This window comes from Crocodylus porosus, unplaced genomic scaffold, assembly GCF_001723895.1.
Source record: "Crocodylus porosus isolate Cpor-Errol unplaced genomic scaffold, CroPor_comp1, whole genome shotgun sequence".
Taxonomy (NCBI): domain Eukaryota; kingdom Metazoa; phylum Chordata; order Crocodylia; family Crocodylidae; genus Crocodylus; species Crocodylus porosus.
The window spans coordinates 96,918,716-96,931,352 of NW_017728886.1; the positions used below are offsets into that span (position 1 = coordinate 96,918,716).

Below are 12,637 nucleotides of genomic sequence, written 5' to 3' on the forward strand. Positions count from 1 at the left end.
TTTTTTTTTTTTTTTTTTTAAATGAAGAATAAAATCTTTCTTGGATAGCAAACATCTAAAGAGGGAATTATCCTTCCATCCTGCCCTTTACCCACCACAGCAAACTTCCTATGCCTGAAGAACGGTGATTGTGCCTTAAAACTTGCTAAGAACTTTTCCAGCTACTCATATGGTCTAATAAGAGAGATCACATCTACTCAAAGAACCTTGCCTTCATTGCCTCAAGGTATTTTATTTTATTGTATCCTATTATCTTTATTTGAAGGAAGTTATTGCGTACTGTATAATCAAAAAGCACACACAAGGATTTCCTTAATAATAGCTTAATTTTCTATAAAACACAGAAAGTTTCCAGTGAACTAGAGATCCAGCAGTCAGTTTAGCATTTCCAGAGTTCACACGTTCTCCAGCTTGGAGCTGCTTGTTTGGAGTTTTTTTAGACCACGGGAATAAACTCCAGATATTGATTGTGGTAGTGTCCTATCCTTTATGTTTCCATACATTTCTGATCAATAGGAACCCAATGGGCACCTACTCTTTAAATTAACCCCATGTGCAATAAACTCAGATATAACTTTGTATTTGATGCACTACTGAACACTAACTGTTTCTCCAACAACTTCACTGCAATGCAGCCTGTGCTGGTCATGCACATTAATTTAAATAGGAGGAAACTTCCAGACCTGAGAGTTTCACTTCTCATTCACCAAGGGGGAAACTTTTTTCTGGTGTATATATATTCTGGTAAGATGTAGGAATCATAGGATACATAGCAATGAGTTATGTCCTCTGTCTTCAGCACTAGTGAGAAATGATGATATGTAGGTGTATCATGATGGTGATGGGGGGAGAAAGGAACTGGTATCTGACTTGTGTACAAAGCATGCCTATTACACTTGAAGAAATCTTTTTGGATCCTAGTTTTGTTAAAAATCTAAGATGTTTAGAACTTTGCATAAACAAAACTCTTGTACAGTTTGGTAAGGCAAAGCAAGGCAATCTTTATCTTGGGGGAGAGCAACAATACCGTTTTGTAGCAACTGCTGTGGGACCTGTGCCTTGTTTTCGTGAGCCTGAAAAAAAAAGGTGTAAGCTGTCTGCACAAATCATTGCCTTGGACTGTAAAGACTAAGAGGATTATTTATTACAATAGAACCATAACAGTGCAAATGTCATAATGGGTTGAAGTCAGCTTTAACAAAACTATGTGTAATTTTCCCCCACCCCCTGCTTTTTATTTTTAAAGCAGTGGGATAATTTTGTTAGGATGGAATTTTAATTTCTTTCAAGCCTAGTATAAAAATATAAAAGTACTCTGTATTGCAGTCCACTTCATAGATGCAAAGAATAATTATTTCCAGTGGAAATGACCTTGCATTATATGGCACCACTTCTTAAATTAATTTATTTTTAAGGAAATCTCACTTCTGTGTACAGATGCTTGTCAGTTCCTGGTTAGTTCACAGTTCTAGAGTCTTTTCCATATATCCAAAAATGATGATTGATCAGTCCATTTTGATACAAAGGAAGATCCTGAATCAAAGGAAAGTAGTTTAAACATCTGTCTTGGAGTGGGAACCCCTGAGAAGATATTGATATTGTGATCTGTTTTAGGTAGCTTCCAAGCCTCTGGGCTAGGGACAGAAATTACACACAAACTGTATAAGTGATTGGCAATCAATTCAAATCTGTAGCATAACAGAAGTTCAGTGCACATGAACTGTTTTCAAAATGGCCAAAACCAGTGTAAGATGAATCTGAATGTATGTAGTATCAGACTTAATTGATTTGGTTAAATTGGTTTATTGAACTTCTGTCCCAGATCCCCTCCAGATTCAAGTTAACTCACAGTCCCCCAGCATCCCAGGATGCTTTGCACTAGTGTGCCCCCCCCATCCCCCAGGGCTTCTGACCCAGGCCACTGCAGGCATGTGGCTGCATTGCCAGAATCAAAATTGAATTCCTGATCACTTGCTTATCGGTTCAATCTATGCAGTTTAGACTAACCTGTAAAAATCAGCTTTGGGCTTTTTGACTATGTACTTAGCCCATGTGTGTCTCTGTGTGCTGTGCTGTGCTGCAGGGGTAGGTGCATTTTAGATGGGGGTCGATAAAATGATCTAATGCTTGAATTCTTATAAGGTATTTGGATAGAAACTACTGCAGCATATTGATTAAAATGTTTTTCCCTCCTCTTTTTTCTCCTCTCTCTCTTCCCTCCCCTTCACCTCCCCCTTCCCATTTTCCACCTTGTGTGTATTACAACACAAAGAGATAACCCAATCACTTATGGAGAATCTGCAGATTCTCAGCCAGCATTCCCGCAGCCAACATGATAGCAATGAATGCACATGCTGTGTAAAAATTCCTTGCCTACAGCACACATGATGATAGAGTTTATGCAGAAGTGTTAAATAACCATGCCTGCATTTTTAGCTTTATTTTAGTCAAAAAATCAAATATAAATATGTATGTCATATTAGGAATCATACTGAAGAGGGAGGAATGATTTGTTTTCTGTGCCTGAGCCAACTAAGACTTCTTTTCAGTTGGAGTGATGTAAAAAGAAAATAAATGTCAGGCAGGAGGAAAGGATTATGGTAGGTATGAGATGCAAGATAACAATTTTAGGATGTTTCTTATAGAAAGCAGAAAAAAAACTGCAAAATTCAGCTGATAACTGACCTCATTTGGGTCGCTGTAAATAAAAATATACCTTAAAATAGAGAAGTTGGTTAGAATTAAAATAATTAGTACTTACACAGTCAATTCCTTTATGATGTTTGGCATTCTCACTTAAGAGATGAGGAAATAGTGGCATGGAAAAGATGAGTGACTTGCATGAAGTCATGTGGTGATTCAGTAGCAGAGCTACGAATAGGACTTTATTGCAGCCTTTAGGCCATGCTGCCTCATTCATGAAGTTAGCATTTACATTTGAATGTTTAAGGGGCAGGTATTTTCAGTGGAAGGGACCTTGTCTCTGGAATTTGCTCTTCCACCCAGTAAAATGGAGTTGAAGTCTGACTTTCAGGGAATGTTGCATGACTTCTTTATTTATCTAGGCTTCTCTTCCTCAGGGGTGATTTTTAAGTGGTAGGTGGGGAAGGGCTTAAGGGTTCTTTTTAGACTCCTTATCACTGTTAGTTGACCTTTTGTGTAACTTGATCAGTGTATATATTTGGTTTTTAAAGACTCTTTTTGCGTGTGGCTTTAGGTTACAATGGAACCATTTGTACACACTGGAAAAATAAATAAATGACAACTCCTTCCCTATTTGGGGGGTGGGGAAGCAGAACATCCCTGAATATTCCCAAGGAGACATCACTCAGCATGTCCTCTTCTTACTAAAACAATTGATGGAGGGGTTTTTTAGGTGGTTTTTTTTTTTTCTTAAGACCAAGGTTTTTGGCCTAAGGGCAGTCAGTCAGAATACCTTTAGATGCCTAAATTACAATGGACTGATTATTTTTTTCAGAGGTGCCAAGCACTCTCAGCTCATCATCAATATATATATATATTGAGTTTAGCTACCTGAACCATCAAGAATCCATTGAAGTCACTGAGACTCCGTGCATATTCAAGTATTTGCCCATTTGCTTATTTCAAGTGTGAAAATGTTGCATAAGGATATATGTGTTTCCCCAGTTTTTCATTTGAGAATCAAGACATTTACATACAGGTTTTTTTTGTCTCTGTTTAGATCAAGTCACACATGACAAAAGAATTTAAGACCACAGGATTTGTTTTGTTTAAAATCAGGTTCAACAGTGAAGGCATGCAAAAGTGATATACAACATTTTGGTTTATTTATTTGAAGAACAATCCTCTTTGGCCATACAAATAGTCAATTCTAATGTGCTTGTTATTTTTAGAACATTTGTATTCTTCCTTTATCTGGTGTAAAAGGCTTGCATAAGGCATTTGTATGAAATTATGCAAACAAAGTTCAGAGGAAGAAACAGTATTTTGACCTGTAAGTCTCTCTCTCTCATTTCTGTAATGGAAATGACATGCTCTTAGAAGCACTGAGTGGGAACAGAGAGATTAACAAGTTGTGTATAAACTGACCTATTTCATCTAAAAATAGAGATGAGTTGAATTTAATCCCACTCTTTCAGGACTCACTTCTGCAATAAATACTCCCATTAAAACCTGTTTTGAAAATCTTAATGTACTTTTGAACATGGAAAAAAATGTATTGGTCCTAGGATATAGGAAAACAAAATTTACCACTCAGGATCAGACCAGACTAAATCCATCTAGATTAGTACACTGCTCTGTCAGAGGCCAATACTTTACATGACAAGGAAAGCGAACCTGGTCTTCCATAATAGAATATGCCTAATCAATTTCTTCCTGACATCCAAAATGAATCAGTGTAACCCCTGAAGCACAAGTTTTTGTTAACCTTTCCATCACTATATCTTGCATAGTTATAAACGTTTTAGGTGTTCGTGTTCATGAAATTACTCATCCCCTATAATAGAATTAAAATCTAGCAACATATTTATCTAGCAACAATCTGCTTCTATATTGTTGTGTCATTCCTCATAGGTCTTTGGTATTGAAGCTACTGCTGTGCCATTACTGCTGTTTTATTTGTTACTCATTAATAGAATTAAAAGTAGCACTTGTAGAAATGTATTTGCAGTATCTACGGGCAATGACAAACATGACTCTCTGTTGCACAGCCAGCCACTGACAGCACTCTAAGCCATGCTTTAAAAATGCTGGATCACATAACAATCTGAACCCGCATTTCATCGGGGTTTACGTGAGGGCACTCCAAAGTGGAGCACCTTCATTAATGCGTGTCAGTGTGGGCCAGGAGCAGGCCTAGGCTAACACAACCCAACCCTGCTCTGGGAATTTTTTTCAGAATGGGAAGGGGGGCAAGGGAGGGGAGAGAGTTTTGTCTGGGGGTTGCCCAGCCAGTGCTGGAGGGTGGGGTGGGGTGGGTGGGTTGGAGTCCCCCCTGTCCCTTCACTCCAGGCTGGGGAAACCCCAGAATTGATCTCCCTCCCTTGCCTTATCTCCTCACCCACCTTTATCCTAGGATAGCACAGGAGCTTGGAAAGGAGGGTGGGATTAGGGGGCAGACATTGCAGACAAGCAGCCTCTCTCCCCAGTTCAGCTCCAAAGTGAAACTCAACCTCTGCCCTCCCAATCCAACAGCAAATATCTGCTGGGTTGGGAGGGTCAGTTTAACTCATGGGGCTTTCTGTGAAGCACCATAGTTAAAACAGGAAACTGCACATCTGCCAGTGCCCTCAAAGGCTGAATGCCTCTCATGATGCTGCTTTCTTTGGAGGTGGCCTTTATAGGAGTTGCAAGAAATCAGCCTTTTCAGATGAAGGGGTATTACATTTTAAGTAGATAATTGGCATCATAGGATTTTTCATTTGAAGGGGGTTGGGTGTGTGTGCGCGCGTGCATGTGCTTTCTTTTTCTCTCTCTCACGCATGCATGCACCCCCCCATTTGTATGAGAAACACTGTCATTTCTTACTCATAACTGCCAAATATAAATTTCACAGCTTTTCTGAAGAAGCAAATTAGTTAGCACTATCAATATTAATGGTTTGAGAGAGAAGCTTGTGTTAGGATCACGAGGGGAAAGCCCATACATAATTACAGTGACATCATGACAAAAGTGTTAATGTTAAAGCATTTCTGTTTACAAGCTGTTCCCAAATACATAGACATCGAAGAATTATTCATTTTAGTTCAGTGTGCTTAAAATGTCAGCTTAAGTAGCTGGCTTATGAATTTTAAATAGCTTTACCATCTCCAAATTAGTGTGCTTGCCTATAAATTTTAGTTGTTCTGTAATGGAATTTCACTGGCATTCCATGAAGTAAACAGAAAATGTGGAATGTCTATTGAATTTTACGAGTTGAAAAAAGAATTCTGTCACATAAATTTGCTACTACTGTTATGCAGGATATCTTCTAGCGTGAAGATATATCAACAGAAATACTTGCTGCATTATTTACAAACAAACCGTAGTTCTAGATCTGAAATATTTGTTACATTTCAGCAACACTTCTGTACCATCTGCCATAGAAACTTGGATTTCCTTAAACTATTAAGCACCATACGTCCTACCACTTGGGAATATGAATCCTGCCAAAATATATGATGTGTAAGAGAAATTTGAAATATGACAATCTTGTTCCTTATTATTATTATTACTGTAGGAAATTATAATGGTAATTTATTACAGACTAGTTAATCAGAACTGCCTTATGATGATGGGATGGCTTCTGGATTCGCTCGCTTCTCCCAAAACACAGGTGTTTGCTAACTACAGCATTACTGCATGATCTCCATTAGCTATTTGTTATCTAAAGCCTAAGACATTTCATTGACTCCCCTATTATCCAATTGCATGTGCAAAGTAACGAGTTCATTATTCACAAGTTCTTTAAAAATTAATTGCAGATACGTACTACGGTGTCTTGGACTTTTTATTTAAAGGTGAGATGAATTATTTTCCATTTTTCTCAATTTGGTTAATAAAATAGTATGGTCAGTTTAATTTTTGTTTATAGTCCATTTCATTTTCAGATGCACATGCAGTAGGCCAATGTTAAGTTTGATTCACAAATGCTGCTTGGGCCTTTGAAAATTGTGCAGAAACATTGTTTTCATGGCATTGTTTGGTATGAGAGGAAATGCATTTGCATGTGTGTGTACATCTATAAACTCATGGAAATCTATGCACAGATGTGCATATATTTGTACTAGCCTGTATAAAAAAAAAAGTACTTTTGTGATTTATCTTGACCATATCAGTGACCCATGTTTTCCTTTACTACTTAAATGTAATTCTCCAGATGTAGTCCTTCTGCTTATCTAGACATACTCTCTGGCTGTTTATTAAACTGACCAGCATAACTGTTTTTGGCTGTCTTGATAAGTCTCTAGAAAGTGTTTTTTACTTCTTCCCTCTGGCCTTTCTTAGCCAGGATGCTAATTCTCCAATACTTATAGATCCAAAAAATACACAAAGTTTAAATATTAATGAAAATGAGCAAATAAATCCCTCTGGACATGGCCATGCTGAGATGAAATGGCATCTTTAAAGTACATTAAGCCCTTACTTGAAGCCCTAGCTATTCTGTTTTGGAATATACCTTTCACGAGCACCACTGCTGTCAAGTTGCAGCTTTCATTTGCAAATACATATTCACACTTGAGCTCTGTACAACTGGGACTCAGCTGCAAGCAATGAAAGTAGCAAGTTCTATCTAGGATCTCTTGAGGATATATTGACATCATTTCCTAAAAGCAGGATGTTGGCTGCCATGGTTCCCCTTCTTTACCTGTGTTTGCAGAAGTCTTACATAGAGTTTATATTATGGGTTGTATAGGAGAGTTTGGATAGGGATGATTCTGCCTCAAGCATGTGCTTGGACTAGATCAGCGGCTCATAATCTTTTTTTGTACTAGGACCCATTTGTAAACACTGGGCAGGCCTGACCCAGTAAAATAGTGTAAGTGAAAAACAGCCCCCTGGCCCTGCCTGTTCCTCTTACTCCTGACCCAACCCTGCCCCTAGACCCCCAGTGTTTGGGGCAGGGGGAAGTGTGTGGGGTAGGGAGGGGGCCCAAGCAGCCCCTTGCAGGCTGGAATTTTGCCAGCCTGCAAAGGGAACCCACGTCTCAAAATAATCATAGATTTCATAGACATTAGGGCTGGAAGAGACCTCATGAGATCATCAGGTCCAGCTCCCTGCCCAAGGGGCAGGAAGTCAGCTGGGGTCAGATTACCCTGCAAAATAAGCATCCAAGTGTTTCTTAAAGGTATCTAGAGTAGATGCTTGCTCCTGGGGCTCCTGTGGGGGAGTCTATTCCAGACTCTGGAGACTGGGTAAAGAAGTGTTTCCCTATGTCCACTCTAAAACAATCTCCCCGCAGCTTCTGACCTTTAGACCTTGTCCTCCCTTGGGGTACCCTGGTGAACAGCCATTCACTTAGTTTTTTTCTAATGAAACCTCCCCCCCAAAAGAGTTAGTATTTGATATCATCCTGGAGATTTTCCCACACTTTTCTCCTTTAGAGGAGAATCCATTTTTAAAGCTTGGTTGTGGCCCTTTCATATATTCCTGCGACCCACTTTTGGGTCATGACACACGGGTTAAGAAAGACGGGATTAGACCCCTGGAGGTCCCTTCCAGCCCTACTTCTCTATGCCTCTATAACTCCAGGTGCTCCTCTGCATCATCCCAGTCTTTAAAATATCTTGGCACAGGAAGCTCGTGCCAAGATTGCCCCAGCTCAGGGGCAGGCAGTCCCTTGACAGCTCTGGATCTTGCTCCCCTCCGTCCTTTCCTTGCTGAAGGAGATGCTTGGAGGCAATGGATGTATTTGCCAGGGAGTGCCCCAGTCTCACTGGGAAGGAAAGGATGGGAAGGGAGGGTACGAGCAGACTAGGCAGAAGCTCCCTAATCACAGAGGCTCCACAGAGGCATCAGGCACATCATGTCTCTGGGGCGCCCCCGGCTCCCTCCTCAGTTTCACTCCCCTGCACAAGACCACCTCCTCCTCCTCCTCCAGCCCCCCTAACTGCCCATCGGCTGCCTTGGAGGATCCCAGAAGAGCCACAACATCCTCCTCCCAATCCTAGGCGGGCTGCAGGAGGCGGGGGGAGCATAGGAAATGGAAGTTGGGAGTTCAGTGGTGCCGGGAGGCTGCTGAGCAGATCGCATCTGGGGCCGGAGCGGAGGAGGAGAGGGGCTGGGGGAGAGCGCACGTCCCAGCCAGCCCCCCCGCGCTTGCCGCTGCTCCGGCTCCGACGCGGAGGAGTCGCCTCGCCGGAGAGATCGGGGGTGATCCGAAGTGACTGCGGACCTGCCGCCCTTCCTCCTCCTCCCCATGAGGGCTCTTTCCCCCGGAGGCTCCGGGTTGCTTCCCCTGCTGCCTCCGGGGTCGGGATGGAGACGCCTGCTTTCTGGCTAGTGCAACTTTTCCTCTGCCTGCTGTGGGGTGAGTACATCCCTGGCGGTGCTGGGGACATCAGCAAAAAATAAAGGGGCGGGGGGATGCAGGGCAGCAGCAGCCCCTGCGGGGGGTCAGCACTTCAAGCAGGGGTGCTAATGAGTTAGCAGTGATTTGCTGGGAAAGTTTGCGATTTAACTCTCAGCCTTAGTTCAAAAGGGAATGACCAAACCACCCTATGAACTTCACTACTGGAGACAAAAAGTCAGGGGTTAAATATAGAATTGGATTTAGGGCATATTATAACCTGCCTGCCATCTGATTTACACCCCCCACCCCCAGTAACCTGTCTGCATTTTACCAGCTACATTTTATCACCAGCTCAACACCTCCCCCACCCCATCCACCTAGGCTCTCACCTCTTGTCTCTCAACCCCTCTGATCCTCACTGCCAGGCATTTGCATTTTCACAGACTTTGATTCTGCATACTGCCTTCTGTTCCACCCAGGAGAGCACTAAACCTGTTTCAGCCTTTTGCACCGAAGAGCCCCATACTAGTCTCCCAAAACACCAGCAGTCTCCCAATGCCCAAAGAAGGGTGTTTCTGCTAGAAAGCTTGCAAAAGAGCAATTTTCCCAACTATTTAGTTGGTCTAATAAAAGGTATCACATCTACCCAAAGAACCTCTCAGCCTTAGTTCTGTTTCACTAGCAGCTGAAGCATTTCTGGGTTTCCCTTGGCAGGAGAAAGCAGATCATCCTTTCTCCTTTTATTTTTTCTTCTCCCCGCTTCCACTCCCAGTATTTTAGGCTGGTGATTCCCCCCCTCCTCCCCTTGCTGGAGAGGCAGAGCCCTTCTGGAGTGGTGATTTTCAAGCGGGGTTTATTGCACCCTAGGAGGAAAACCCTGATAAAGTTTCCACCACCTCCTTCCCGACTCCCAAGCTCACTTGGGATCTTTCAGTGACAGTCTCCCATCAGAAAGGCCTGCTGTGTTTTGGGAGAGTAGTTGGGGTCTTTCCAGTGCAAAAGGTATTTTTTTTTTTTGCAGCAATATTAATTGTTCCAGAACAGGCTTCGCTGATGATCTCGGTGGCTGGAACTCTGTTTTGAAAAGAGAGACTGCAGAAAGGCTCTGTAAGATACTGACTCTCCTTATGCCCGAAGAAGGGTGTTTGTGCCCGAAAGCTTGAAAAGAACATTTTTTTTCCCATCTAGGTGGTCTAATAAAAGAGATCACATCTACCCAAAGAACCGAGTCTGTAAGATACTAGATCTTGAGAGAGGACTTTTCAAAGAGCAGAAGGAATCTCTTCTTCCTGGTGAAAGCAACCCTGGCACTGGATCTGTGATAGTGTCTTGTGAGGAGGGAGAAGCTGTCTCCAGGCTCTGCTCCCCTCTCCCCATCCCCATGCCTTATCAATGAGTTGTACAGTGTCAGATATGTATATTTTGCCTCCGGTGTTGGTGATGCTGATTCTGCGTCTGGCAGGGAAGCGTCTTCTAATCGCACAGCAGATGCTTGATGTGAGTTCCAGAGAGCAAGAGGGAAATAAACAGTTTGAGACCAGACCAAACAAACCATCCAGAAAAGTGTTAACTGAATTGTGGCTGTTGTGGATGTTTATGCACAAAGCAGATGGCTTCCCCTCCCACACCCCTTTGTTGCAATGGTCTGAACTCAGGTTGCATGTTTCCCTGAAATATAGTTCAAAATAATCATCTTTGACGTGGCAACACGTGCACGCACACATGCACGCCCACACATGCACGCGCACACATGCACACACACTTTGCCTAGGTCCTGCAGCAGACAGACACACATGAAGACATACATACACACGCACACACACTTGGATGCCTAGATCCTGCAGCAGAAACAGGCGTGCACACATGGATGCCTAGGTACACACAGAAGCACACTTTGATACAGTATTGCCAACTCCACCGTGTCAAAAATCATGAGATGAATTCTTAAAAAATCAAGAGATTATCATGTAAAAATCATGCTATGCTATTTTTGAAGTGTGTGTGTGGGGGGGTGTTATTTGTGAAGGTGTGGGGGACTGTGGGTGTGTGTGTGAGGTTTGGAGTCTGGAGAGGGGGGGTCCCCACACACCCTAGCAGGAGGCCGGGTACTGTGGGTTAGGAATGAGAAGTGGCAGCAGGGCGGGGTGGGCTGTGGCTTGGGAGTAAGGAGCAGACGCACAGAGACACTGACATACACACAGACAACACCCAGCTGGTAAGTAGAGGGAAATGGGTAGGGGGGGCCAGATCGAGGAGGGGGTGAATGGGGCTCTGCGGCCAGGCCAGGTCATCCAGAGGCATGGCAGAGGGGCATGGCCCCCCGCAGCAGTGCATGCTCCTAGGGAGGCATGGGGCCCGTGCCCCCCAGGGGGCAGAGGCGGGCTGCCTGCTGCAGGCTGGGCTCTGCTGCCTTGTCCCAGGAGCTCAGCTGTGCAACACTATTGCCACCTGTCAAGCAGGCAGGGGACATGGGGTGTGCTGGCTGCATGGCTCATCCCCCTGCCCCCTGGCAGCAGGAGGCAAGGCAGCAGGGTGCAGAGCCCCAGCTTGTAGTGGACAGCCGGCTTTGATGCCTTAAACTTGCAGTGGACACACGGGCACACGTGCACACACATATTTTTATGCCTAGGTCCTGCAGCTGACATGCACACAGACACAAGCATACATGCTTTGAAGCCTAGATCCTGCAGCAGACACACACACACACACACACTTGAACACACATGGACACACACACGGACATGCTTTGGTGCCTTGATCGTTTAGCAGACACACACACTTTGGTGCCTTGTCTGCAGCCAATATCTGCACATAGACACCCCCCACAACACCCACACACATTAAGTCCTTCAGCTGATGCACACACAGGGACACACGTGTGCACAAGCACATTTTATGCTTAGATCTGCACGCAGGAGCACGTGCGTGCATGCATACACACACACATTTGATGCCTAGATCCTGTAGCTGACACACACACGGATACATACACACATGGACACACACTTTTAAGCCTAGATTCTGGGGCTGACGTGCGTACACAGACTGTTTAATGTGTAGATCCTGCAGATATACCTAAATTTAGTCAAAATGGTATTATTGCCAGTCAGACTTGCAAAATTGATAATTTAGGCTTTCTTTTGACCACTTGTCCAAAATCTCATACACAGTGTTTATTAGGGGTGCGCTAATAGGGATTTTTGTATCTGATACTAATAGCTGATTTTTAAGGAGGCAAATTGGCTGATACCTGTCCAATTTCTGATACAGCATGGAGAGCTGCATGCACCTGGTAAGCCTGTTGTGGTGGAAGGGGAGGGGGGAGAGAAGGGGTACTGGGGGCAGATCAAGGCTCCTTGGAGGGAGTGGGGCCCAGCCAGGGCTGGGTGGGCATGGGGTGAAGCCACAGCTCCTCTGGGGAGCTCAGGGAGGGTGAGGCAGCTCAGGTCACTGAGCACACCCTGGGAGGGCATGATGGGAGTGTGTGCCCCTGGATCTGCGTGGGGCAGGGTGGCTGTCTCTGTGGGCTGGGGCTGTACCGGATTCTTCCCAGTGGGGACTGGGCTGGCTGTGCTTGGGGCAGGTGGTGGTGGTGCTGGGAGCGAGGCTATAGGGGAAGCTGCAGCCACCCCAAAATTTACTGTAGCCCCCCAACCCGCCCTC

General features: G+C 44.0%; 1 protein-coding gene across 1 annotated transcript in view; it reads left to right on the forward strand.

Moving 5' to 3' along the window:
• Nucleotides 1–8,724: 8,724 nt before the first annotated feature.
• Nucleotides 8,725–12,637, forward strand: part of RAMP3 (receptor activity modifying protein 3) — a 90,557-nt gene continuing 86,644 nt past the window's right edge. The window contains exon 1 of the mRNA XM_019539482.1: nucleotides 8,725–8,992. Coding sequence (XP_019395027.1) covers nucleotides 8,941–8,992 — 52 coding nt within the window. The 5' untranslated portion in view covers nucleotides 8,725–8,940. The remainder of the gene's footprint in view (nucleotides 8,993–12,637) is intronic.